This window comes from Charadrius vociferus, unplaced genomic scaffold, assembly GCF_000708025.1.
Source record: "Charadrius vociferus isolate BGI_N301 unplaced genomic scaffold, ASM70802v2 scaffold315, whole genome shotgun sequence".
Lineage (NCBI taxonomy): Eukaryota > Metazoa > Chordata > Aves > Charadriiformes > Charadriidae > Charadrius > Charadrius vociferus.
This window is the reverse complement of record NW_009648453.1, coordinates 1723526-1747169: the sequence shown is the minus strand read 5'-3', so window position 1 is coordinate 1747169 and position 23644 is coordinate 1723526. Positions and strand designations below refer to the sequence as shown.

The 23644-nt window shown below is 36.9% G+C and overlaps 1 protein-coding gene across 1 annotated transcript in view; it reads left to right on the top strand.

Annotated features, from left to right (window-relative positions):
* Positions 1 to 214: 214 nt before the first annotated feature.
* The window catches only part of PDE1A (phosphodiesterase 1A, calmodulin-dependent), a 171297-nt gene continuing 147867 nt past the window's right edge, over positions 215 to 23644 (top strand). Inside the window, exon 1 of the mRNA XM_009885619.1 lies at positions 215 to 318. Within this exon, the coding sequence (XP_009883921.1) occupies positions 215 to 318 (104 nt within the window). The remainder of the gene's footprint in view (positions 319 to 23644) is intronic.

The window sequence follows — 23644 nt, the reverse complement described above, 5'->3', positions numbered from 1 at the left end:
GGGGGGGGGGGAGGGGGGAAGAGTGGATTTGTCTATCAAAGTGAATAGCGATTCAGGCAGGATCGTCCCTCAGCTGTTTTAATTCTAATGTATTTTGATATGACAGCAGCTACTGTCTAACATGCGTGGATCTTCTGACATTTGTAGTGGACTAAAGAATGCTTTTACTTGCTGGTGAGCCTGACTGTAACTGTATCGCTGTAGGACAGTAACGATGGGGGCTCGAGCGACGGAAACAACTCGGGAACTGGAAAGCACCTCTATAAAGTATCAAATAGGAGGACACGCAGAGAAAATGTGGCAACGGCTCAAAGGAATGTGAGTAGCTTCTCTCCGTGGCTTTTGTTCTGTTCCCTGGGAAAGATCATTTTCATCTGTTTGTTAAAATGACTAATTAGCAAATGGGAGAGTTATCTCTAAGCTGTGAATAGTATTTGCTTTCATAATACAGTACATAGCCCTTATATATGATGGTACTTAGATTAATGTCAGACTCTGTATAAGGTTCAGTCACGTCATTTAAATGATATATAACTAGTGAGAGTTATTATCCAAATTGAAATGCAGGTGAGTCCTTTCAGGTTAACACTTCCATAGCTCTGGTATTATTTTGTAATTGTTATCTTCAGAACTAGCATTGCTGAAGCTGTTTCATCATTCCTGTCAGTATATATAGGTAAGTATATTATTGCAGTTCCATTGGAGTTACGAATACTTTGCCTTTTGAGAGTGCAGGTAAAGAAGCGTACATTAAAATGTGCTTAGGAGGATGCTGTGTCTCTATTTTTTTGTCAATTATTTTGGTGCTCAATAATGCTAAAAACTGATTAAAGGACTATTTGAAGGGGCCACTATGCACCTGCTGTGTCTATTTCACTCCTCTCAAATGCAATTTTCAGTGTAGAATTTTGGTCCAAATGATAACTAAATAAACATCTGCAACCGGTCAGAGAGAAACTCCATCAAACTAGTGTGTTCTAAAATCCTTAAACTTCAGTGCCTCCTTTTAAGTATTTGTCTGGGTTTTGCTCTGAAAGCCGAAGTCAGGATGTTACAAATAAATATGTTACATTTGTTGCTTTGGAAGCAAGGAAATGGCACTATTATTTTTGCTGGAAAGATTTGAATAACTGGGTTTCTAAAGGTATTCCACAGATGCTATATAGTGCTGTTGAAGGAAAACGGGTTACTTATAGGGCTAAGAGGATTAGATGCATTGGCTATGGCACTGCCTGTTTCCCCTATGCATTGGGTAGAGATTCAAGCTGGCTGTGGGAAAGGGAGTTTCCACCATCTGCTGTCTTTCAAGAGAAAGTTGGTTTGCTTCATTGGAAAGTCGCTTTTCAGTTGTGGCCAGGCTTTTATCAAACTTCTCTGTGATATGCTTTTGAATATTTGCTCTGAATTCTGTCATCACTCTGTTTAAGATTATGCACTTTGGGAACCATTTTGCTCCTAGAAACCCCAAAGTGTACGTAGCCGAGTAACTATTTTGATCAGTTCCTGATGCCACACATCTTGCCTCTGAGTTTCCGCTACTAGAGACCTCCATCAGTTTGTGCAGACTTCCATTCATGTATGGTCTAAGCTGCTGCTTTTGTTCATTCTGTAATTTCTCTGTTACTGCTATGCTCTTGAGTTGAAACATTTCCTTTCAGTTGCCTCTGGAACGATTCCATTAAACAAACTAATGTAAATAACTAAACGTTAGTGACACTCGGTACAACAGCTCCAGGAAATAGAGTTCATGCTTCTTTAGGAGTACTTAAAACAATAGTTGGAGTTTGTGATGTATCAAAATCAAATGGAGCTTAAGTGTTTGAAAACTGTGCATCTTGGTTGGTGCCAACCTCATGACTGTTGTGACTGCAGGACAAAGACAGTGGTAAAATACTTGTATTTGAGAGAATCAGGTTATGTTACAAGATACATGCTCAGCTGGCTATTTTTTAGACTTCCCAGTGATTACATTTTAATTATTTGCTAGTCAATTGGAAATCACTGACTAGTCAATATTATGAATATTGTATGGGAAAATTCCAAAGAGTTGAATTTTTCAGTGCAGATCTCTGTGCGCAGTTTGTAGTATACGCATCAGACATTAAGGAAAAGGATTTATTTTGCTGATGAATAGATATCAAAGTAGAAGTATGTTTGTACGTGGTAGGGGGGAAGAACAGAAAAGTGGAACTGACAAAGATAATCTGACTTGGGAATAATTCTTTTATAAATTGTCAGTCAGGGGAATTGTTTCATCTTAGAAAGGGCAACTGTTAATTAAACTAGTTTGTGTGAAGCAAATTACTGTGATTTTAAAGGAATGCACAGTAGTATATCTACGTTGAAGTGAAGACATGGTGCGAGTTATGAAGCTGAATCTATTCTTGCTGGTAGAGTCCACAGGCCTACAGAGTTTTCACCAATGTGTACGTGTGATTTAGACACAGTTTTACTGTATTTTGCCAGTCAAAAGTGCTGATTGTCTTCTTGCAAGCAGGTCATTATTTTTGAAAGAACATTGGATTTCATTTAGGTAATTATATGGATAGTGTTTAAAAGCTACACAATAAGTCCTTACTTAAAAGAAGTTTTTCTTTTCTTTTAGCATTTCAGCTTTTCACATAGTAGGCATTTAAATATGGATTTGGCTGCAGAATTCCATATACATTTAACCTCATATGCCTTGAGGTGGTTTTGTTGTTGGTTTGTTGTTTGATATTTTTTTTTTTGTAAATGCAAGCTGATAGTTGAACTGAATATGCTTAAGGATAAAAGAAAATCCTAATTTGAATGCCCGATGAGAAAAGCTGGGTATTGTGGAAGCTTGAATGAGAGGGCATTTCTATGGGTTTTCTACTCTATAGGCTTGCATAGAACTTCCTAATCTAATGCTCTCCTTAAGTGCTGCCTTAAAAGCTTGGATATTTTTAACAAAATGAAAAACATACCTGACTTCCACCAGCTCCATGTGGCTCTGGAGCCAAGCTCTACCTTCTGCATGGCAAGTCAAAATGCAACTCTATCTTCTTTACATTGCAATTGCATCAGTGCTGTAAAAAAGAAGATTCTCTGGCAAAGAAGAGATTAATTTGAAATCAATAACTTTATCAGCGTTGTTGCTGAGTTTATTGGTGTCTGAGTCTATAAAACACAAGCTCACTGAAACAGGCCTTACTTGAGAAAATGAGTCATGTACATTTCTGTCTTGAGCCTCTGATCTTTGAATTAAGAGTTTTTCAGTATGCAGACTGTGAGCGTCTAATGTTTTGTACTTCAGGGAGAAAACAAAAACAAATAACAAATGACAACTAAATAACTCGTGTAATAGTGGGGCTTTCATAATTCTTTGTTATGCAGAGGAGTAAAAGCAAAAGCCATTCAAGCTACTGCTGGAATTCCGGCTCCCTGACTGAAGGGGAGTGTTGTACACCTTCTGCTTCAGAAGGCATCTTGTCACAGCCTGGCCAGGGTGCTCCTTCTCAGATCATTTGATGCCTATGATTACACTTTTTCTCCCTTAGCCTTTCATTGTCCATCAGAGGGAACCTTACTTTACACAGTAATTAATTCTCCAGCTTAAATGTACTCTGTTGACAAAAGGACCTCTAGTGGGAGGTGTCCCTGCCCATGACACGGGGGTTGGAACTAGATGATCTTCAAGGTCCCTTCCAACCAAAACCATTCTATGATTCTATGATTTGCTGCCTAGGAAAGTTTCTCTTCAGATGCTGATAGAGCATGGCAGTGAGCTCTGAAAGAGAAGCAGCTTCTTTAAAGTGTTTTGATTCAGAACCCAGATAACCGGATTTAAAGCAGAGCTCTGTGTGCTGACTAGTCTTACAGTTTTTGGTGTTCTCCTTAATCTACAGATAGACTTGACTTAATTCTGTGTTCTTCATTATTCTGTGAAATGGTGTACCCTCTTTTTACAGTGTACATTGGCTGTCTGCTACTTCCCTCAATGTCACCCACAGAACAGTCAGACTCCCTCCACCTTATCCTATTTTGCAAGTAGCTTCTTGTATTCCCACCACTGTTGAACTTAGTATTAGGAGTGAGTTCCATTTCTGAGCTTTGAATTAATTAGTGAGAAAATAACTTGCTTTTCATAGATACACATATTTGCTAGAATTGTCTCTAAGAGGCCAGAAAATCTCTGAATGGAAAAAGTTAAAATCCAAGGTCCCAAGAGTTTGGGGGATTAGAGTTCACATGCGATTAGAATAGGCTACTTTGTGTAATTGTTGCTAATTTAAAAAGAGAATATGTTATTGCCATCACTGTCCTAAAATTAATTTGTGCTAACTTGAATGGCAACAGGGCTTTGAGGAAAAGCATAAGCTTCTTTCCTTACCTTTTTCCCTTTCTTTTCCTCCACATCCAACATAATAGACCCCAATTTCTGCATCCTTTCTTCAGAAAGGAGATTCTAAACTGTTTTAGACACTAAAAGGCACTGACTCATAGGCCCAGTTTGTTGATCCTGCAATGCTGCAGTGACAAATGCCTGTCATTGCACGTGTACGCATTTTGTAGAGGCAAAAAAGGGCCCTAGTCACTGATTTGAAGGAACTTGGCTTGATGTCAAGGAAAGTAGAGAAATGGCTTCCTCCATACCTTCTGAATAATCAGAAGAGAGAATGCTTTAAACCGCATAAAATAGAATCCAGATTAGCAGCCTGTTATTTCTTAAAGGGACCAGAATGGGTAACTTTAGTTAGGGAACCTCACCCAGTTTGTGAGTACTGATGAATCAAAGAGAGGAGAAGAGCTAGAATTAAAGGTGGATAAGTATGATAAAAAAATGGTGAGACAGAGATTGCCACTTACTGCTAACTACATTAGGTACAAATGGATATACAGTTCAAGTGTTTTTTACTTGTAATGTTGCCTATTTTTACTTTTTCCTAATTTTTCTTTAAAGGAAAATCTTAAGATCTTGAAAAAATTCAAATGACTGCTATTTCTAAGGGTAATTTAAGTAAAATTAAAGCTGTTATTTGTCAAATATGATTTCAGAAATGCTCTGAACAGAAATTATATAATGATATACCTGTTGATCGATATGTATCCCATTAGTGCTATAATTACAGTAAAAATTGTTCCATTATAAATTGGTAATGGCTTGTTTTGATTTTGAAACCGAAGTCTGTTTCTATGCCTGAGTAGTCAAGGTAAACGATTTATAATGATAACTTTGTAACCTAAAAATGTGTATCTAAGTAAATTTATAACATGATAAATGTTAGAATTTCCAATAACTATAGATATTTTAGCCATACTCAGCAACTTAGCATTAGCAATTTAGAGAATGCTTTTATCAAGTCATATTAGAATAATGATATTATTTGGCTGTTAGAAAGGTATTTCCAGTATTGTCATGTACAGGAGGCACTAAATTAATTTTCTGGTTCGTACTAATTTTTTGCTGCAATTTCTGGCACATATCAATGCTTTTGATGGATTAGAGTAAATGCTAATCCTCCGATTTACTGTGGGTAGGTGAATTGCTGTGCTTATAGAAAGCTCTACTGGAAATGATTGCAAATTGAAGGAGTGGTGCGCAAGCCATAATTTGTCGATGATATCACTAAGAACAGCAGCACTGTGTCTTTACAGGTCTCACAGTCCCTAAATAATATAATATTGAAATGCCTCATTTCTAGACCTTTAAATGTATATGTATATGCACTCGTCACATATGCTTCTAATTAAAATTAAGTAGTCTACCTAAGAACACTGCAAAGGAAATTAAAGATAACATTTCATGAAGCTGACTGCTAAACTGCAATTAAATGAAGTCTCAAATTTCTATATTCTGTATTTTTGTTAACTTAGACTTCTGACTCTACTTATGCTACATCAAACACTGCTAAGATTTCCTAAAAGATGTTTTCTGTGACTCTTTAACTTATAAATGTTCATTTCAGATCTCTGCCTAGAAAGAGATTGTATATAATCCACTACACAAATAATTACTTTCCTCCTATTTTGAACTCCTGCCAGCTACTTGTGCAGGGGCCCTTGTTTGCCCTGCAGACTGACCAATCTTTATAAATGTTTCTTTCAAAAACCTCATTCTCTGATTTAGCTGGTACCAATTGAAGCCTGCCACAAAATGGTTAGCAGTTTCTCAGAGCTATTGGTCAAAACCCCAGAGTTCATACTGCCCTCCCACTTGTAACTCCCAGTTTCTGCTACACCTTCACAATAGACTGAAGTCAAAATATCTGGGTAGGCAAAAAAGCGCCTTTTGTATTGCTAATTATATAGAGTTGGAAAAATGCAGATGCCTAAATACTGAAATTACATAGTTACCAGTGGAAGCTATAATAAAAATAGGCATCGACTTCATACAACCGAAAGAGAAACATAACCTCAGGTTTATCAAAATTGTGTCTGACAGAAGTTTTCCTGTAAGATGTCAAAATAATCATTTAGGAGTGAATTAAGCATTTAGCACTGTTCCATTTTGTTTGCCTTTGTGATCCGATCTGGTTTACTCCTGATATCATCCCTGGAGGAGGGCTAGAGCGAAATAGTTGCAATTATTTCTGCTGCCATTTGCTGGAGGCATCAGAAAACTAAGACTGCAAAAAGGATTTAAGATCTACTGGGTGGTAGCAAGTCCTCCTGTGCTACTGTATTGTCCTATCTAACATGTGGGTTTTCTTTTTGTCAAACAAACAAACAAAACATCCAAAGCGCTACAAAGGGAAGCAAAAATCAATCAACCAGCCAACCAACCAAGGACAAAATGGGCTAAGCTTGACCCATGAACTGCAGAGTGATGAAGTACTTCACTTGTTTTCTGGTGACAGCAGATGTTTGGGAGATTTTCTGTTTTCCTCTACTGCCTTCCCATACAATTTCATGAAATACTTGAGGTCACCAACGCAATTTATGGAACTTTTAAAATAAGGCTTTATAGAGAGGAGTTACAGTGGCAGTCGGAAATTAATATAAAGTCAGTTCTTTAGTTTTGCTAAGGAGAGGGAGAAAACTGAGCAGTTGTGACTAAAGTAACAGAAAAAAAATTGCACTCTGCTGTGGTTAAGGGAAGCTGAACAGAAATTGAGTATATCAGTTATAAAGTTACAGCTGACAATTGAAGTGACTCAGTTTTCACAGTCCATAAAGTTTTACAATTAGTCAGACAGTGTTGGAGACTGAGCAAACCAGCCTTCTCCCAAACCTCTCTTTTCTTTTAGAAAACTGCTTCGACTTACTTGTAAAGAAGTACTAAAGGCATTCAGTATCTGTTAAAGGCTGCAGCTGGCTGCAGAGTAGTCTGTGGCTCAGAGGATAGACACACATTCTCTGAATACATATATGCAAGGAATAGTGGTCTTAAAGGAGTATGCGACTTACTTCTGAAAGTTTGGGTGATTCTGAGTGTTTGCCCGCATGTGTAATTTCTTAAGTTTACGTCAAATACTGTTACCATGAATTGTGGCATTTATTCCTGTGGATTCTGCTAGAAAAGTGATTTCCAAACTGGTCTTCTGTGAGCCGAGGGAGCTTGTCAGGTACACAGTCCCTAAAAGATGACCTTTTTTAGCAGCCATCGTGGATTGTCTCCCATGATTCATTCTTGCCTCCCAACTCTCATTGCTGCCTCCATGCTATCTTTCTTAGCTCTTCTAGTATGACTGGTTTTGATGCCATGCAGGGAATTCTTCTGTGTTAAAAATAACCTGTAATAACTTTTTTTTTTTTTTACCCTTACTATAAATTTAAACTTGAATCAGTTCCTAGGTCAGGCTCCTGTGTTTTCATACCTAGTTGCATCCTTATAATCGAGGAAGTTGTTTGAGGGTGGGAATATCTGAAGTTAATGTGAAAGGAGACGGTCCTGCTTGAGCAGCTCCCCAACAAAACATAGTCTTAAATCGCTCATGTTTTAAATCCTTGATTCTGTGATACTGTAAATCCTACTCTAGGGTACCTAGTATAAGATCAAAACATGACAGGAAGTGTTGATCCAGTATGAACTTATCCTGAGGGTTCAATTTTGTTCCAGTATTTTTGAAAGGTTAACTTTGAACTGGCAGACTTTATGAAGATCAAGTACTGCCCACGTCACTCCAGCTTTATGATGCATCAGATAACATCTGTGCTCCTGTAGCCAACAGAAAGCTGGCCTGAAAGAAGGCCAGTATAAACGTCTGTGTTGTGTACTTTGGCTAATTTAAGACAATTGTAGTCACATAGTTGCACCTCAACTGGATCAGTTAAGTACTGCTAGGTAATCTATAACTAGCAGTTATAGAACTGTAATCTAACACCCCTAAGCCTATTGTTTGCCTTTGCTGTATAAAGCTCTTCGCCACCACTGTCAATATTTCGGGTGTCTGCAACTCAAAAAAAAAGGTGAAAACTGCTGTATTAAAATTTTGATTCTTCTTGACCTGAATGCCCTAAGAATGAGTGCTCATTAGTTGCCATTGTGCTGTTTATGGTCTGGACAATGAAGCTGGACATTCATGAGGTTTAATATGGGTTCTTTAGAATGAGTGAGAGAAGTAACGTTCATCTGAGTCAGTGTTATAAAATGACGAAAAAAAAGTATTCCTAAGATGCTTCTCTGTTTGGCAATTTAGGCAAGTACATCTGACCTTCCAAAGAAGCCAGTATACCTTGTGGTATCATCTGCTGGAGAACAGAAAAATGTGAGACCTACATTAAAGCTTTACTTTTTCCAGAACTAGTAGTTCTACAAATACCCCTCCAAAGTTTAAAAAAAAAAAAACCAAGGGAAAAAAAACGTGCTTTGTCTCAACTCTTTCTCACTGATCTCACGGCTGCTGCATAATGGCCTAACTAAATGTCTGTAATCATAGTCATTCAGTGTTTTTGCCTGGTTTTGTTGCTATTTATTTAATGAGTTTTTCTGCTTTAGAGACTCTTGCATTACAGCAGTGCAACCTTCCAAGCATAATGCAAATATTTGATGCAGTGTTATTTAACAGGGAGGGAACTAAAGGAAGAAGTTTGTCTATGCCAGTGCTTGCGCTCCATTATCTATTGTTTGACATTGGCTGCAATTTGTTTGACCCAACCCTTCTCCAGACTTTTGGCGCCCCCAGGAAAACAAGTAGCCTCCATAAATATTATGCAGACATTTAATTGTTGTGAATTTCTCTGATAAATAATGTTGAGAGGCACTTACATTTGAATGGTTCACTGTGAGCGTAATTTATGCCAGAAAGACACTAAGGAACAGACTACTGGGTAGTATTTACTTCTTTCTTTTGTTCATCTACAATACAGAACTGTTTTTCTGCCTGGGAAAATTGAAATTAAATACTGTTGTTGGGTTTTGTCTGCTGCGTTGTGTGCAGAATTTATTGAAGAATCAAGATCTACCATCATGCTTACCTGCGGTTATATGTTTTGTATTTTTATTTACTGTTTGGTTTTAATGGTTCCTTTCTTTTTTCTTCATAATAGCTCTGACACCACTTTGTCATATTCCATAGCTTTCTTTTCCCTTTTTATTAAAGGCTTGATGAAGGTTTGAATTTTTTTCCTCTAAACTGGAGGATTTTATTAATATCACTGTATTTCCTAACCCCAAATACTTTCAGTTAAGATAACTGAGACACCTGTTTGGCAGAGATGCCAAACATGCCAAGCTCAGCTGGAGCTGCAAATGGTTGTCCTTTTTCACAGTCCTTTTTTGTCACCAGTGTGTAATTTTCTGATGCACAGACAACTGCATTGCAAAAAGCATTACATTGCTGGCATTGCTTTCCATTAGGGTGGGCTGGAGTGCAGAATTCCTGCTCTGAAGAAAATGAAATACATAAAAAACCCTTGAAAAAGGCCACCAAAAGCAAATCCTCAGAAGAATGAGTATTCTGAAATGTCTTTTAAAAATTTTGCATCAACATCTCTTTCTGATTTTTTCTACTTCCAACACCATAACCTGAAGTGTGAGTAAACTGGTTATTTGAAAAACAGTGGTTCTAGTCCATGTGCTGCCAAAGATGACAGAGGAGCACAACTCTGAGCAACCCAGTGGAATAATTACCTATAGTCCGGAAGTTTCTGAGATAAATATAATTTTATGAGCAAAGTAAGCTGTGCACAAGATCTGAACTTTTCCATCAGAGAAGAAGTTCAATTAAAAAATTACCGACCAACATTGATTTAATTCTTTTCAACTTTACTAGAAAGACCTTAGATTTTATGGGTAATTGGAAATTAGATGTTTCCATTTCACAGAAAACTGCTGAAGTATCACAGAAGATTTTATCTGATCAATTATTCATTCTTTGGTAATTTGGAATATATGTTTCAACGGCTACTAAGACACCTTCACCAGCTGTAAGTTCAGTTAAAGTTTACAAACCAGGTTTATGTGGTAATACTATAACAGTCAATGGCAGTAAGATGAAGATATATATATATAAAATAGCCTTTTCCCTGCCATATACTGCTGTGGCAAAGAAACCCTATTCTAGTGTTACATTTCTCTTGAAAAGACATTATTGGTCTTAATTCTAAAGAATTGGAACAAAAATGAGACTTCAAGTTAATTTGCCTGTGACTATTGTGTGTGTGTGTACTTACAGTTCTTTAAGTGTGTTTTATGGACAGATACATCAGGTTTGAGTTTCGGGTGTTTTTGGGTTTTTTTTTCTTCTTTTGTTTCTGTAAAGCTTAGCTTGGTTACAAGCCCAAGTTAATAATGAGAAGAAATTTATGTCTCGGTCTCTTTATGTAGTGCATGTATTTGATGCTTTTAACAGTGGTGCATTATTATATTGTGCTGGAAAGAGTTGGGCCCTTCTTTCCTATTCCCACCATGAAGACTCCTCAAAAGTATGTAACTGTTTTGATTTATTGAGTGAGATAGTACACTTACCTCTACAAGGAAGACTGCAGTCCTTAGATGATAGGAAGTATTACTTAAAGTGGTGAGAGTCTGTGTAAAAGGAGTGAAAAAAAAATGTATACTCTTCAAAATAAGTTTATCTTTACTAGGTAATTTCTGGTTTATATAAAGTTTGTCAGAAGTATTATGTTCTTAACTTAAGATGCCATAGATAAAAACTTAGGCTTATTTGGGCCTTTTGACGTCAAAGTTCCTTTCTAAGCAGATTGATTTAATATTGCTTGTTTCTCTAGAAATATTAAAAAATATTTGTCAAAGACCTCTCAAAATGAAGAATGTTAATAACATACACGTGTAAATAGCTTCATGATAACTGTGAGGAAGCTTTGCCTCCAAGAGAGAAATATTTAATTCTGTTTTCAGTTGTTCTCTTGATTATCTTGGTTAGCCATTGTCTGCCTTGTGTGAGCTACACATCAAAAAGGGATTCCCTCTCCACTTGATTGTTAGAACATCCCTACTGTTCCAGAAATGTTTAAATATATAAGGTGTAGAAGTAACAAGGCATGAAAGTGTTAAAAACATTTTGGTTCAATGTACTTCTGAACCTATGTAATAATTGGTCTTCTGGCTTTGTAATTAAAAAAAGTGTGATGCATACTTAGTAGCTTTCTGCTGTTAAGTGGATTATATCAGGTGATCTTTTTGGTGAGAAATAGAAGATTGGTAATACATTTCTGTCCCATGAAACAGAAATTGGATTTCCAAGACACAGACAGCTCATGAACACTTATGGCCTAGGCCTTATGATTCCTAATTCTGGTTTAACATATCAAAGCTTTACCCTTTCCTTCACCAGTAATGTATTGTTTTATTCTTCAGTATTCCAAGAACATGACATATACCCCTGTTGTAGATTGATTGTGGTTCATAAGCTGTGTGAAACTGAACATTAGTGAAGAGAAAAATGGTTTGCGTACATAGCAGATAGGGACAAAAAGGTTGAACAGTGAATATACAACAGCTGCAAGTCTGTCTTAGAGCTGGATATGAGGTAAACACAGGATATGAGCATCCCAGAAAATTATAACAATTTATAGCTCAATCCAAACTTTCTGAGTTGCTCCTATCGCTGTTACAGCCTAAACCAAAGTGTTCAAACACTAAGAGCCTTTTAGAAGACTAAATGGTGATAAATTTCATAGAACTATGACAATGCATGTCCTGCTGTTTAAAATAAACACCGTATTAGAATTCTTACAGAAAATCTTAGCTTTGATTTGGTCCTCTAATTGTATTACTGCTTTTTCATTAGAATCTTGCATATCTATTAACATCACACACCAGCTCTGCTACAGTCTAATTAAATTCAACACTAATAAACATACCATAATATGTTAATGTTATCACTTCCTGGAAAAATCAGGTGACTGAGGTGGGCATAAGCCATATGGAGCCATCTCTGTCACCTGCTTCTCCCTTGACTTACACTCAGCTTTGACCAGATTCATTCTGGATACACTAGTCAACCTTGTCTTAGCACGAGGTCATATATAGCCTTCTAGCACTGTGCTGGCTTTCTTTTCATTATGACAAAGGGCTGTATCCAGAATGCTGTTGTGTGTAGTTTAAAAATATCCTTGCGTTCACATACAAGATGAAAGCAAAATGTGAAGAGTGGATAATGAGTTAATGAAAGTATATAATTTCCTATGAGTTTTACTCAAGACCTTTTAGTTTGAAAGTTCAGAACATTTTCGTCATCAATTTGGGGCTCAAATCATCTCATTGGTTTAGGAGAGGAGGACTCAGAAGTTGCAGAGTCCTTGAATCATGTTACTATTTAGGGAAACTTGGTTATTAATAGAACTTGATTTTTAAGTACTTTTCAACCTTTATCTTTATATGTTAAATGTAATCTCAAATGCATGCTTAGTTTGAATGAGCAAGGGAATAGAATGAAACTTTATACTTTAAGACATCAGCTGCAGTAGAGGAAGATTTTAAGGGGAAGGATCTCAAGGAAAAGGTAGAATTCATAGACATTTTAGAGATTAACTGTATTCTTTTCATTCCCAGTAATGAAAAACAGTATTGCAGCTTTACACACGGTAACTCTGCGTTGAAATACACTCAGAAAGATACTGTGTAAAGCTCTATAACGACAATGTAAAGTGACAACAGATGTGATTTCTCACACTAAAATGCATTCTTATCATTTGACAATGATTAACATTATGATGATCCTCTTGGCATGGAACTGAAATTTTTCTACATTGTACAAGCTATATTAAATCTGTCTTTAGCTGGCACCCATGCTTTACTGAAGTTGGCAGACTACCACATGCATGGGACCAATTCCAGCTTTATACATGGGCATGAGTGCAAAAATCTCCATATGATGCTTCACTTCTGAAAATTCGTTGATGCTTTTCGCAAAAGGGCTGCTGCATAATGCAATTCTGTATCTCAGCAAAAAGTACTTCATGGCCCAGTTATGGGTTCTACTTGCTCAGTCATCTGCTTTTATCCGGCCCATTAGGATCTAACAATATTTAAAGGCACTCCAGTTCCTGGTTGTACTGGGACTTTGTGATTCAGTTTGAAAGATCTGAAAATCTCGTAGGTTTGCGAGCCTGCAGTTCAGAGATGTAAGGAAATGTCAAGATCCAACATTCAATTCATTCCTTCAGGTAAAATGTGGTGTTGGAGTACAGATTTTTCTGAAATGGACAGTGTGAAAGACGTTTGGGATTTTTGAATGAGGGAAAAAAGGTATGTAATTGTTTTTGTGGTGTAATTAACATAATAGAGTTGATGTCATGCCCACAGAGCATAGACCATAGAACTTCAGCCTGTGATTTCTCCATCAAGTCCATAATTTAATAAAATTAGCCTGGTTCTGGTCTCACTTACACCAGGATAATTGGAGGCTATTGAATTACAACATAATAAATGAGACCTCAAAACAGATTTACTTTATTGTGACAAAAGAGCACACTATTTCATGGATGCAGTGGAATTTGACTAAGGTTTATGGGTTGCTCCTTTTTATGAACACTGAGCTATGTCAAGTATGCTATAATTTTGCGAAGTTAGTTGTTAGTGGATGTGATTCTTTTCTTAATTGCTAAGTGAACAAGTCACCTGATAGGACAAGAACGTGTCCTTGAAGCTCCTTTTTTTTTCTTTCTTTCTTTTTTTTCCTTTCTCCCAAAGGAAAGAAACATGTTTACCTCCCTTTGTCTATCACTTGGCTGCAGCTATAGTAGTAACACAGAAACAGATTGCAACAAATTCTCTATTTATTGCTACGATTTTGGATTTTTGCCACTCTCACTAATGAGATATATTTTTGCAGATAGACAAACTAAGGATGGGCTCCTCAGCTCACATGCCGTCGATTGTATCCCAGTTTGTAATTAAATTTATTTTTAACAATAAAATCAGCAGATTGTAATTTGTATTATGATCGTCAGGAATAGATCTCACCATGTTTAATGCAACTGTGAAGCTTTGACTGTGCAGATGCAGGGAGTTAGACATTGAAAGAAAAAACAGTTGCACAGCGTCATCTAAAATTTTATTTTAGCAGTTTTTCTATAGTAATTTGGGGAATGGGAACAGGGAGGAAGGGAGAGATAGATAGGAAACGACAATTTTATCTAATGCCACATTGCGTTTCTTTCTAGTGCAGCATGCAGCTACGATGATATGCACAATATTGTACAGTATTTAGTATAATAGTAGAAGTATATACCACATTAATTGATGAAGTCCTAAATGTTGTGCTCACATTTTTATAGGTAGCTGAAGGCTTCTCACTATACACTCAGCACTGCTAAAAGTGTGTAACAAATAAAAGAAGTTTGCGGTTTTCCCTGCTGAGTTGCCTCAGAGGAAAGTGTCAGAAGCACAAAAGCCTTTGTTGCCTCACTTCATGATTAAATCCAGCCTTCCCCATTGAAAGAGCTCTTTTCTTTTGCATTATTACCCTGTTACAAAATGTCTCTTCCCATGAAAAATATTTCAGTTTCTCTATGCTTCTCTTCCTAATTAACACTGAAAGCCATTCCTAAAATTGTGAGTCTAGAAGCTGCCATTCCTTCATGTGTAGAGATTTAAGCTCAGCGGTTACACATGTAAAAGAGATGTTTTACCCAGTGAACTGTCTCTGTAGTAAAAGTAGACTGCTAATGAGCAAATGTAGGCTACCATTTTTATTTTTTACTTTCATTATCCACAAAGCAGCAATGCCTACATATGTGATTGCAGCTACCCAGCTTGCCTTACCTGTGTAAATGAGTTATGAAAGTGAAAATGAACAAAGGCATTATCTGAGCAGCAATATATTACCAGTTATAGGGATGTGATTATGCAATTATAACACTTCTGTTCAGGCACTTGTACTTCAATGGAAAGTAGCTTTTTTCTGTTCACATTAAAACTTTCCAAACAAATTCAGTAAGCGTAAAAAGGTCGTATCACATTTATACTGTGGGAAAAATTATTAACACCAGAATTTATCCCACTTGTCTGTGTCAGCTTCAACTCACACCTTTGGATACAATGACATGTGCTTGCTTCAGTAGTCAAGCTAGTCTCTTCTCTCTCACTGCAGCACCCTTTGTTGGAAAGGAGAGTTACCTTTAAGATTGTTTGTAGGAATCCAGACAATTTCAAGGATCTGGTTTATTGGCACGGTTAAAAGAATAATGGATGTGGCATGGAGCGGGAATGAACTGTCAGAGCCCGGGTGCAAGTATTAATACACCAGTTTCAGCAGTGAATTGAGAAATGAAATCCCTAAATTGTACCAAAAAGATTTTCCTTCTCTGAAGCTGACAAACACAAGGAAATGTTACCCCAGTGCCATTCACAGCAATGCCAGCGCTGAAGCACTGTTAACAAAACCATGAGTTTGCCTCCCTGCCTCCCCCAGTGCAATTGGAACAATAGAAAACACTGAATCAAGGATTCAGTGTTTTACATTTGCTTGGCACCATGCTAACTTAATAAAGAATGAACTTGCTCAAGGATTTTTTTCCATAGAAATAGGACAACAAGACATTCTGGTACCACTCCCAGAGTATGACTCACAAAGAGAAAGCAGCAGAGAGAAAGAGTGGTGGGTTGTGGGTTTTTTTTCCTTTCACAAAACGACTCACTTCCTTTCAAGGTTATGCGCTTGTTTTTATTTCTAAATGTGTTATTTGATTCTCTTCCTATTCATGTTTGAAAAAAATAGTCTTAAAGGTAGATGACAGCAAAATTTATGGAGTGGGTTGTCATCCCCCTCCATTTTTGCTGAAAGATGCATGCTACATTCCTTCTGTGTTTAGTCACTTCAATACAACATGAAATCCTGACATGATTACAAGTTCTCTTGACTCCTTACTAAATGGGTTTGTTCTAGCGAAACAGACCAAATGATACCAATAAATCTCTCTCTCAACATTCATTCATTAGCTTTAAGAAGTATTGTGATGGGCAAGACTTCTCTTGACGGTTAAGGTACTTCTCACTCCAACTAAACCCAAAGGCCAGCTTTTCACTTCCCCCTGCCTCCCTAGTAGTCATTTTCTAAACGATAGCTTCTAAACAATATACTCTAATATGCTCAGATTGCCCTCCACTTAAAAACGCTGATCAATACTTTTGTCCTACTTGTTACAGAATGATTAGGTTGCAAAGTCCTAAGCTCACATTTAGTTGCTGTTACTTGGTATAAAATAGGTCATTGTTCCACATTCTTGTTAATGTCATTTTTCCCCTCTGCTGTAGTTCATTATGACCGTATTGCTTATACTGTCTATATACATGGCAATCAAACAACTTCTCAAACATTTCAAGTAGTTCTTTGAGCTCCAGTAGCACAAAAACTTTAATGTACCTGGGACTATTAAGCAAATACCTCTTGTTCTGAGAGCAAGAGAGTGAACTAGTATCTGACCTAGAATAAGGGCTTAATATTTAGTTTCAATTGATTCCATTTTGGTCTTGTCACTGTGTTTTGCTAGCAAAAGAGTTTCTTTTAACACTTCACCTCTCAGAGAAAGAGGCTGAACTAATATGAATGACTGGTGGTGCTGAGGGTCTTCTTCAACAGTAAAATCTGGTAAGTAAACCTAATACATTTCTGATAAACATATATTGATGGGGCTTTGGGAAATGTGCACTTTTTGGGTGGATGTCTCATTGCTATTTCTTTGCAAGAACAGAAGTATTGAGAAGATATTTCAAAGGAGTAGTTAATACAAAAAAATGGAGAAAGGAAAGTATATTTTGGAAACATGAAATATGTATCTTAATGCAAACTGTCAGGATTTATTAATATGCCTCATGTTGTGCTTTAGATAAGAAAGAAAGAAACACAGGAAAGAAAATGTTACACACTTTCATGTAACTACCATGAGACATGGCTCTGCGACTCCTGTTGATTCTGCGTGTACCTGATCACATGTAGAGAGCTATGATTCGGAACTGCTGTGTAGTGAGGGCTATTGCTGAGGGCTGTACACTCAAGATAATTCCAGTATCTGCAGTCTCAGGGTTGATTTCTTTGTTGGGTTTTCATTTTAAGAGTACTTCCAGCTTTTTTCTTTTTTTTTTTTTCTTCTTTTTCTTTTCATCTCAAAGGTAACAAAACCAGCTAACCAAATTGCTTAACTAGAAAGTGGCATTGATTTTTCCTCATCTCTACTCCTGCTTGCCTCTGTGGTGTTTGATTATTCAGCGTTTTCCTTGATACGTGCCTGCAGGAGACTTCATTTCTCTGGACTGACTTCTGAGGCCTCTGAAATATAAAGTCACTGTTAAAACTGATTAAAAGCTAAAATGTTAAATTCTGTAGGCTTTTTACCAGTTTGTGAACTGTTTCGAGGTTGGGAATTACAGAATCATAGAATCACAGAATTTCAGAGTTGGAAGGGACCTCTAGAGATCATTTTGTCCAACTCCCCTGCTAAAGCAGGATTGCCTGGTTCGTACATCTTTTACTTTTCTGATATTTTATACAATCAGCTCATCTGGGAACTCAGTAAGAGCCCTAGATGAATGATTATTGATTTGTTCAGGTGATTTATCATGATGGGATGTGCCCAAGTCCACCTTGCAAAGATACAGGAGAGGTATCTACATAAAGACGACGATACACAGGGTGAGCACGTTCTGAAACCTCTCCTTATCCTCTTACCCCTAGCCTACAAACAAAAGTTTCTGGACTGACTTGGAAAATAGCTCTACACGGTGTTCATAAAAATGGTATTTTAGTTTGATTTATCCTGGTTTGCTAATAAAGGCAATCTTTGCAATAGGGAGTTTTTATAGTGGATATATGTGGGTGCACCACAACCTTCCACCTTCTGCATACTCACGTAGACTTACATCTCATTACTGTCTACCTATTAATTGTATGTGTCTGTGAACAATGATGGCTTCAAGTACAAAACTGTCAATATGACTTCCCCAGATGAACATCTGAGTAGGCGTAAATGTCATGATAAGCATGCTGCCTTCATGTATCACAGAAACTTATTATCTTCTTTTTGCTGATTCTTATATAACTATACTTTTGGCTGATGAAATAGAATAAATACTCAATTGTTTTTCATAGTCAGCTGTGTTAACGATATATATACACATATGTATATATGGGTGAAAATTCCCTTTACTAATAAGTGATATTTTTTCCTTCAAACTGCCTGTCAAATCTGACTGATACTTTTTCACATGTTGTTACGTAGGTAAACTTGAATGCTAAAGAGTGCTTAGATATGTGAGGTTAAATACACCAATATGGATTCAAGTCAGCAATGCCGACTGGCCCTCAGAAACTGTGGAGAAAGAAATGAATCGGATACTTGCTTTCACTTAACAAAATGGAAGAATAATCTTTAGAAGTAACAGCACTGCATACCATTGCCAAAAATGTATCTGAGGGGCTGGAGACAGGCAGACTCATCCACAATTTTCAGAAGTTATAATAGATTTTAAAAGTACTATTTATATTAATTTTGCTTTTTTTTCTGTTAGTTTTGCAAATTGAAATAGTGTTAGACCCATAATAGCAGGAAAACCCACAATAATAATAAAAAAACATGGCATGAAATTGATACTTTTGACAAAAATTGGAAATTAAAGAGGCATCAAAAGTAGGGCAGTGCAGTCTCCACATTTAAGACAGGTATTGCTAATGCAGAACCTCACCGAAAAACATTTCCTTCAAAAAAAAAAAAACCCAAAATCATTAAGCTTCCGTGCGCGTTTTATCCTTATAAGCACTTGCTATTATTATTTACAGTACAGCAGCTACAAAGATTTTAGAGGTTTCTGGGCATTATCCTCTGGGCTGTTTAGGTTCCAGGCTGCTGGCGTAGCTGTTAGGCTGCACTGTTAGTGGTGCTTCTTCCCGGGAGTCAGAGTCTGACAAATATGATGAAATGCAGAATACCGATAATCAGAAAAAAACCAGAATTTAAATGCAACAAAGGTTCGGAGCAATTAATATGTGAACTTATAAGCTGCCAGTACTTATTGTATTTAACATTTATTGCTACTCCAAGCAGACTTTTTTAAAAAAAGATCTTTATTCTAGTTTTGTGTCTTTTTGTGCCAGGGTCAGGAGCAGATGCTTGAACTTTCTAATCTCTTTTTGTCAGATCAGTGCATGGAAAAATCAAACAAAGCTGCCTGCTACTTTTAAGCCTTTCAGAGACCTTTTCCTGTGGCTGTTGGAGAACATGAGTGTGAAAATGTTGACATCAAATGTTCGCCAGGCATCTCTCAGTGTTCATGTAATCCTCAATGCTGAAAGGCTTTGAGAAAAAAGCATGAAGAGGAAAGTATTTCTTATTTCTTGTTCCTCTTTAAGAGATACCGCTGATTCTCCTTGTCCATTAATGCCATAATTGAATAAAACAGAAAATGCTCCTTTGCTTCAGTGTAACTATTCTAAATCAGTTTCTAAATATTGCTTTCCTCATTTACCTCTGTGAAGAGCATAGCTGTGTACAGGAGATAAGAAACTATGCTTGGGAGTGACTAACTTTTGTCTTAGTTTTTAATTAAATCTCAGATAAAATGGAGAAAGGAAAGCTGGCCTTTTAGGAAGTAATTGGAGTGTTTAAGTACCCAGCCTTTAATTTTTGATGGAAACTAAGCAGAGGACTTTAAGACACTTTTCATAGTCTTGCCTCAGTCTGTGATATTGATAAATTACACCATTAAAAGATTCTGCTCAGGTAATGGACATAGCACTAATTATTTCACTGAAGTATCAACATATCACAATAAACAGACTTGGCTCTTTGTCTTAGCCGTTGTCCTCTTCTTAGACTCATTTACATATGACTGAGTTTCTGCAGCTCTTTCATCGTACCCCATAGCTTACCCCATAGCTTAAAAGTCCTCTTAGGTCTTGTACAACATTATTTCTAGAGCTTTACTCCATATTTCCTCCCCATACCAGTGTGGAAGGCTTGATATTCTGGCAGTTTAAGTAGAGCCTTAGACCACATGTCTAGAAATTCTTGGACTTCTGTTGTCATTGGCTTTTTTTCCTTTCTTTTTCTCTTCTTTGAGCAGTTGTTTTCTTGTTACATTTTTCTGTGTGTTTGTTTTAACCCTTGGTCTAGAAAAACATGCTGCAGCTTTTTGGACATGTCCTTCCCCTAAAAAAGTATAAGTGCCAAGTTCTTAGTTTTAAAATAAGACCAGCAAGAGATTATGAAGTGATTCATCACTTCCTGGCAAGTGTAATTATCACTGCAATCACCATTCATTATCTGTTTGCACCCTTTAAAGATGTGCTAAATATTACTGTAAGTTCAGAAAGTTATCATTTCAACTGAATCAAGTGAAAAATGTTAGAGCAGCACAGGTGTGTACTTTAAACAGGAAACAATACTGATCTCCAGGACTCTCAGAGCTGCTTTCCTTAGAATGAGCTGCAAGAAATGTGTGACATCTGTGTAAAAATGGTACATGCTGAGGTTAGGATAGCAGCTATACAAAAGAAAGTATTTCAGCTAATTTAGCTATTGTGTTTATAATTGTTGGAAGCTTACTGCTGAAGCGTGAAACCAGTTCGACCTCTTAGCTGGGCGTTTATTCACTGTCTAAACCGGGACATTGGAGATCCATGAACTATGTTTGGTAATCATTTTGTGTTTTTATTTATCCTGTTTTAAGCAAATCACTTGTAGCTTCACTCCTATAGATGCTACCTGGGAATTATCTATAAGCAGACAAGGAATCTTATTTTAAATAGGTATAGTTGCAATTTCTCTGTATTTTGAACCTTATAAAAATGACTCAAAGTATAATTGTTTCTGCCTATAAGTAAACTACTGTGGGATGCAGATTCATTCTCGCCAGTCATTGCTAAAAGTTTGAAACAAAATTCAGACTTGGTAACATATCAGTGTACTTATTTCTCAGATAACTTATGTTGGGAGATCTTTGGGATAGTAATCAGCGTTCTGTTCTGTTTGTATAGCAACTGGTACAATGATGGCTTTATCTACCACTGAGAATTTTGGGTACTTTCACTGCAAACAAATGTTTAAAATACATTGTTTAAAGATATTACAGTGCATGAAAATTTTTCCAAGTTGTTCTGAATGACTGCTACGTTGGAGAAAAATCTTTACCTTACAAGTAAATGCCATTATTTAGTATTTAAGCATTTATTTTTGCATGCCACCTGAGCTCTGTTCATACCCAGGGAGGTTAGGCACAAAGAGCTGCCTTTATTTCCCTTATCTTGTGGCGTTCAACAATAGCTGAAAGTCTCTCCTGTGACCTTATATTGTTGTGTGTTAGAATCAAAGCCTTCCTAAAACACGTCTCATGCTGGAATACTACTAAAAATGGAGGAATCAAATGGTGTGTAACAAAAGAAGTTTTAAGAGTGGCAGGAGGGGAGGAAGGAGTGACTTCAATGGAAGTAGTAAGGGAGGGAGAAGACCTCAAACTCCCCAGAACTGATGTGTGTGGGAATGGCCCTAACCTACATTATCCTCTAAATTCCTTCAGTCACTATGCCCAGCTGCTGATTAATTATGGTAGGACAAAACAGCATTTCAAAGTAGGTTTCAACTTTAGAATAAGTAGATATATTGCCTGTCTAAGAGGATTGTGTCAAAGTGTAGACATTTCAGTACTTGTACATCAGGAAAATAAGTAAATTGTGGTTTTGTGCATTGTGGTATTCAATTTAGAATCTTTTATGGATTTGCCTCTTTAAATTTCATAGTATGAAAAAGTGCTAGAGATTAAAGTAGATTTCATTTCATTCTCCATTGGAGTAATTAGATAGCTGGGAAGGGTGCTGAACACCTCCTATGATTCTACATTTTTTGAGGGTCCAGAATAGTTATGTCTTTGACCTCTTCACTGGGCAACCTGTATGAGGCTGACTTATGGAATTTCAGTACTATTCTTACTTACTCCTACCCCAAGTCAAAGATGTTAGTAAAGAGTCCTTTAAGAAGCCAAAACAGTATAACGCCCGTTGGTTTTGTGTCTTCAACTTAAGGAGAGTTAATGACAGATGCTGTTCTTGCATTGCGATGTTGCTTAACATTGTGCTGATGGGAGAGGGTAGGTAGGTTTGCTGAACTCCAGACTAGACTAAAGATATTTTTTTCGTTAAAACTGAGATTATGATTGTGCAAAAAATTATGTGTAACCCTGTGATTTAGTGAGTCAGCCTGGTGAAGAGTAACGGCCTTCTTCTACAAGGTTCTTCAGTATTTCTCACTGTGATTTGAAGTTTTATTTGCATTACTGACTGAGCAAAAGTCTGATATCATAGATAGGGTTTGTCAGCAAGCTGGCAGAACATAAGTTTTCCTTTCCTGGCACAGATCACATTAAGAAATTTATCAGGGAATATTATGCAGACTCAAAATCTGTCAAAAATATGAATGACGGTGTGACAGAAACCACCTGCATAGCTCACGATGTTCTTGGATGAAAGTACCAGCAGGAAATTGCTGCAGTATTCCAAATAGTAAATGTGGTTTTGGAACAAAGCAGAAACCTTGAGAACAAGTTGATATTTGCCTTTTGCCACTTTAAAGCAGTTCCTTAAAGCTTATACCAAAGGACATAACTGAATTTGTGGCAAGTGCTAGTAAGAAATCCACCAAATGAGAAGATTTGTTTGAGACTAGGGCACCTGATACATAAGAGGGGTGAAAAAGATACTGTTAGACATTACTGTATAGGAAAGGGGTTTCAAAAGAAACTATTGCTACAAAGTCACTGAAATGAAAATTTGCTTGATACAGGCGAAGAAACAAAGGAAGAAAGAATACCTGGTTCTTACAAAGAATTTTTGTCCATAACAATCAAAGCACCTTTTGAAGGGAAGAAATTTCATCAGCTCCCAGTGAGGAACTTAGGCAGTCTGAGCTGAAAGTGACCTGTCCAAGATCAGTCAATGGACTAATCAAAAGCTCAGAGATTTAGTTCCCAGCCCAGAGTCTTATCTATCAGCCCACACTGTTTACATTTGTACAAGAGGGAAAAATAACCAGGTTATTTTTGCCATTAATCATTCTAAATGCCACTCACTTAACAAAAGACATTGTCTGATGCGATCAGCTTCCACCATCAATATGGCATAAGCCTATGAGGCTTTGTGCTGTATTAGCAATAACAAGCTAAATCTCTGTAAATTAGAATCAAAGCTGTCTCCTATATATTCAGATGTCACTTCAACATCATAAGTTTAGATAAATCTAAGAAAAACTGTGAGGATAATGTGCTTACCAGTCATGATGCATGTAGTTT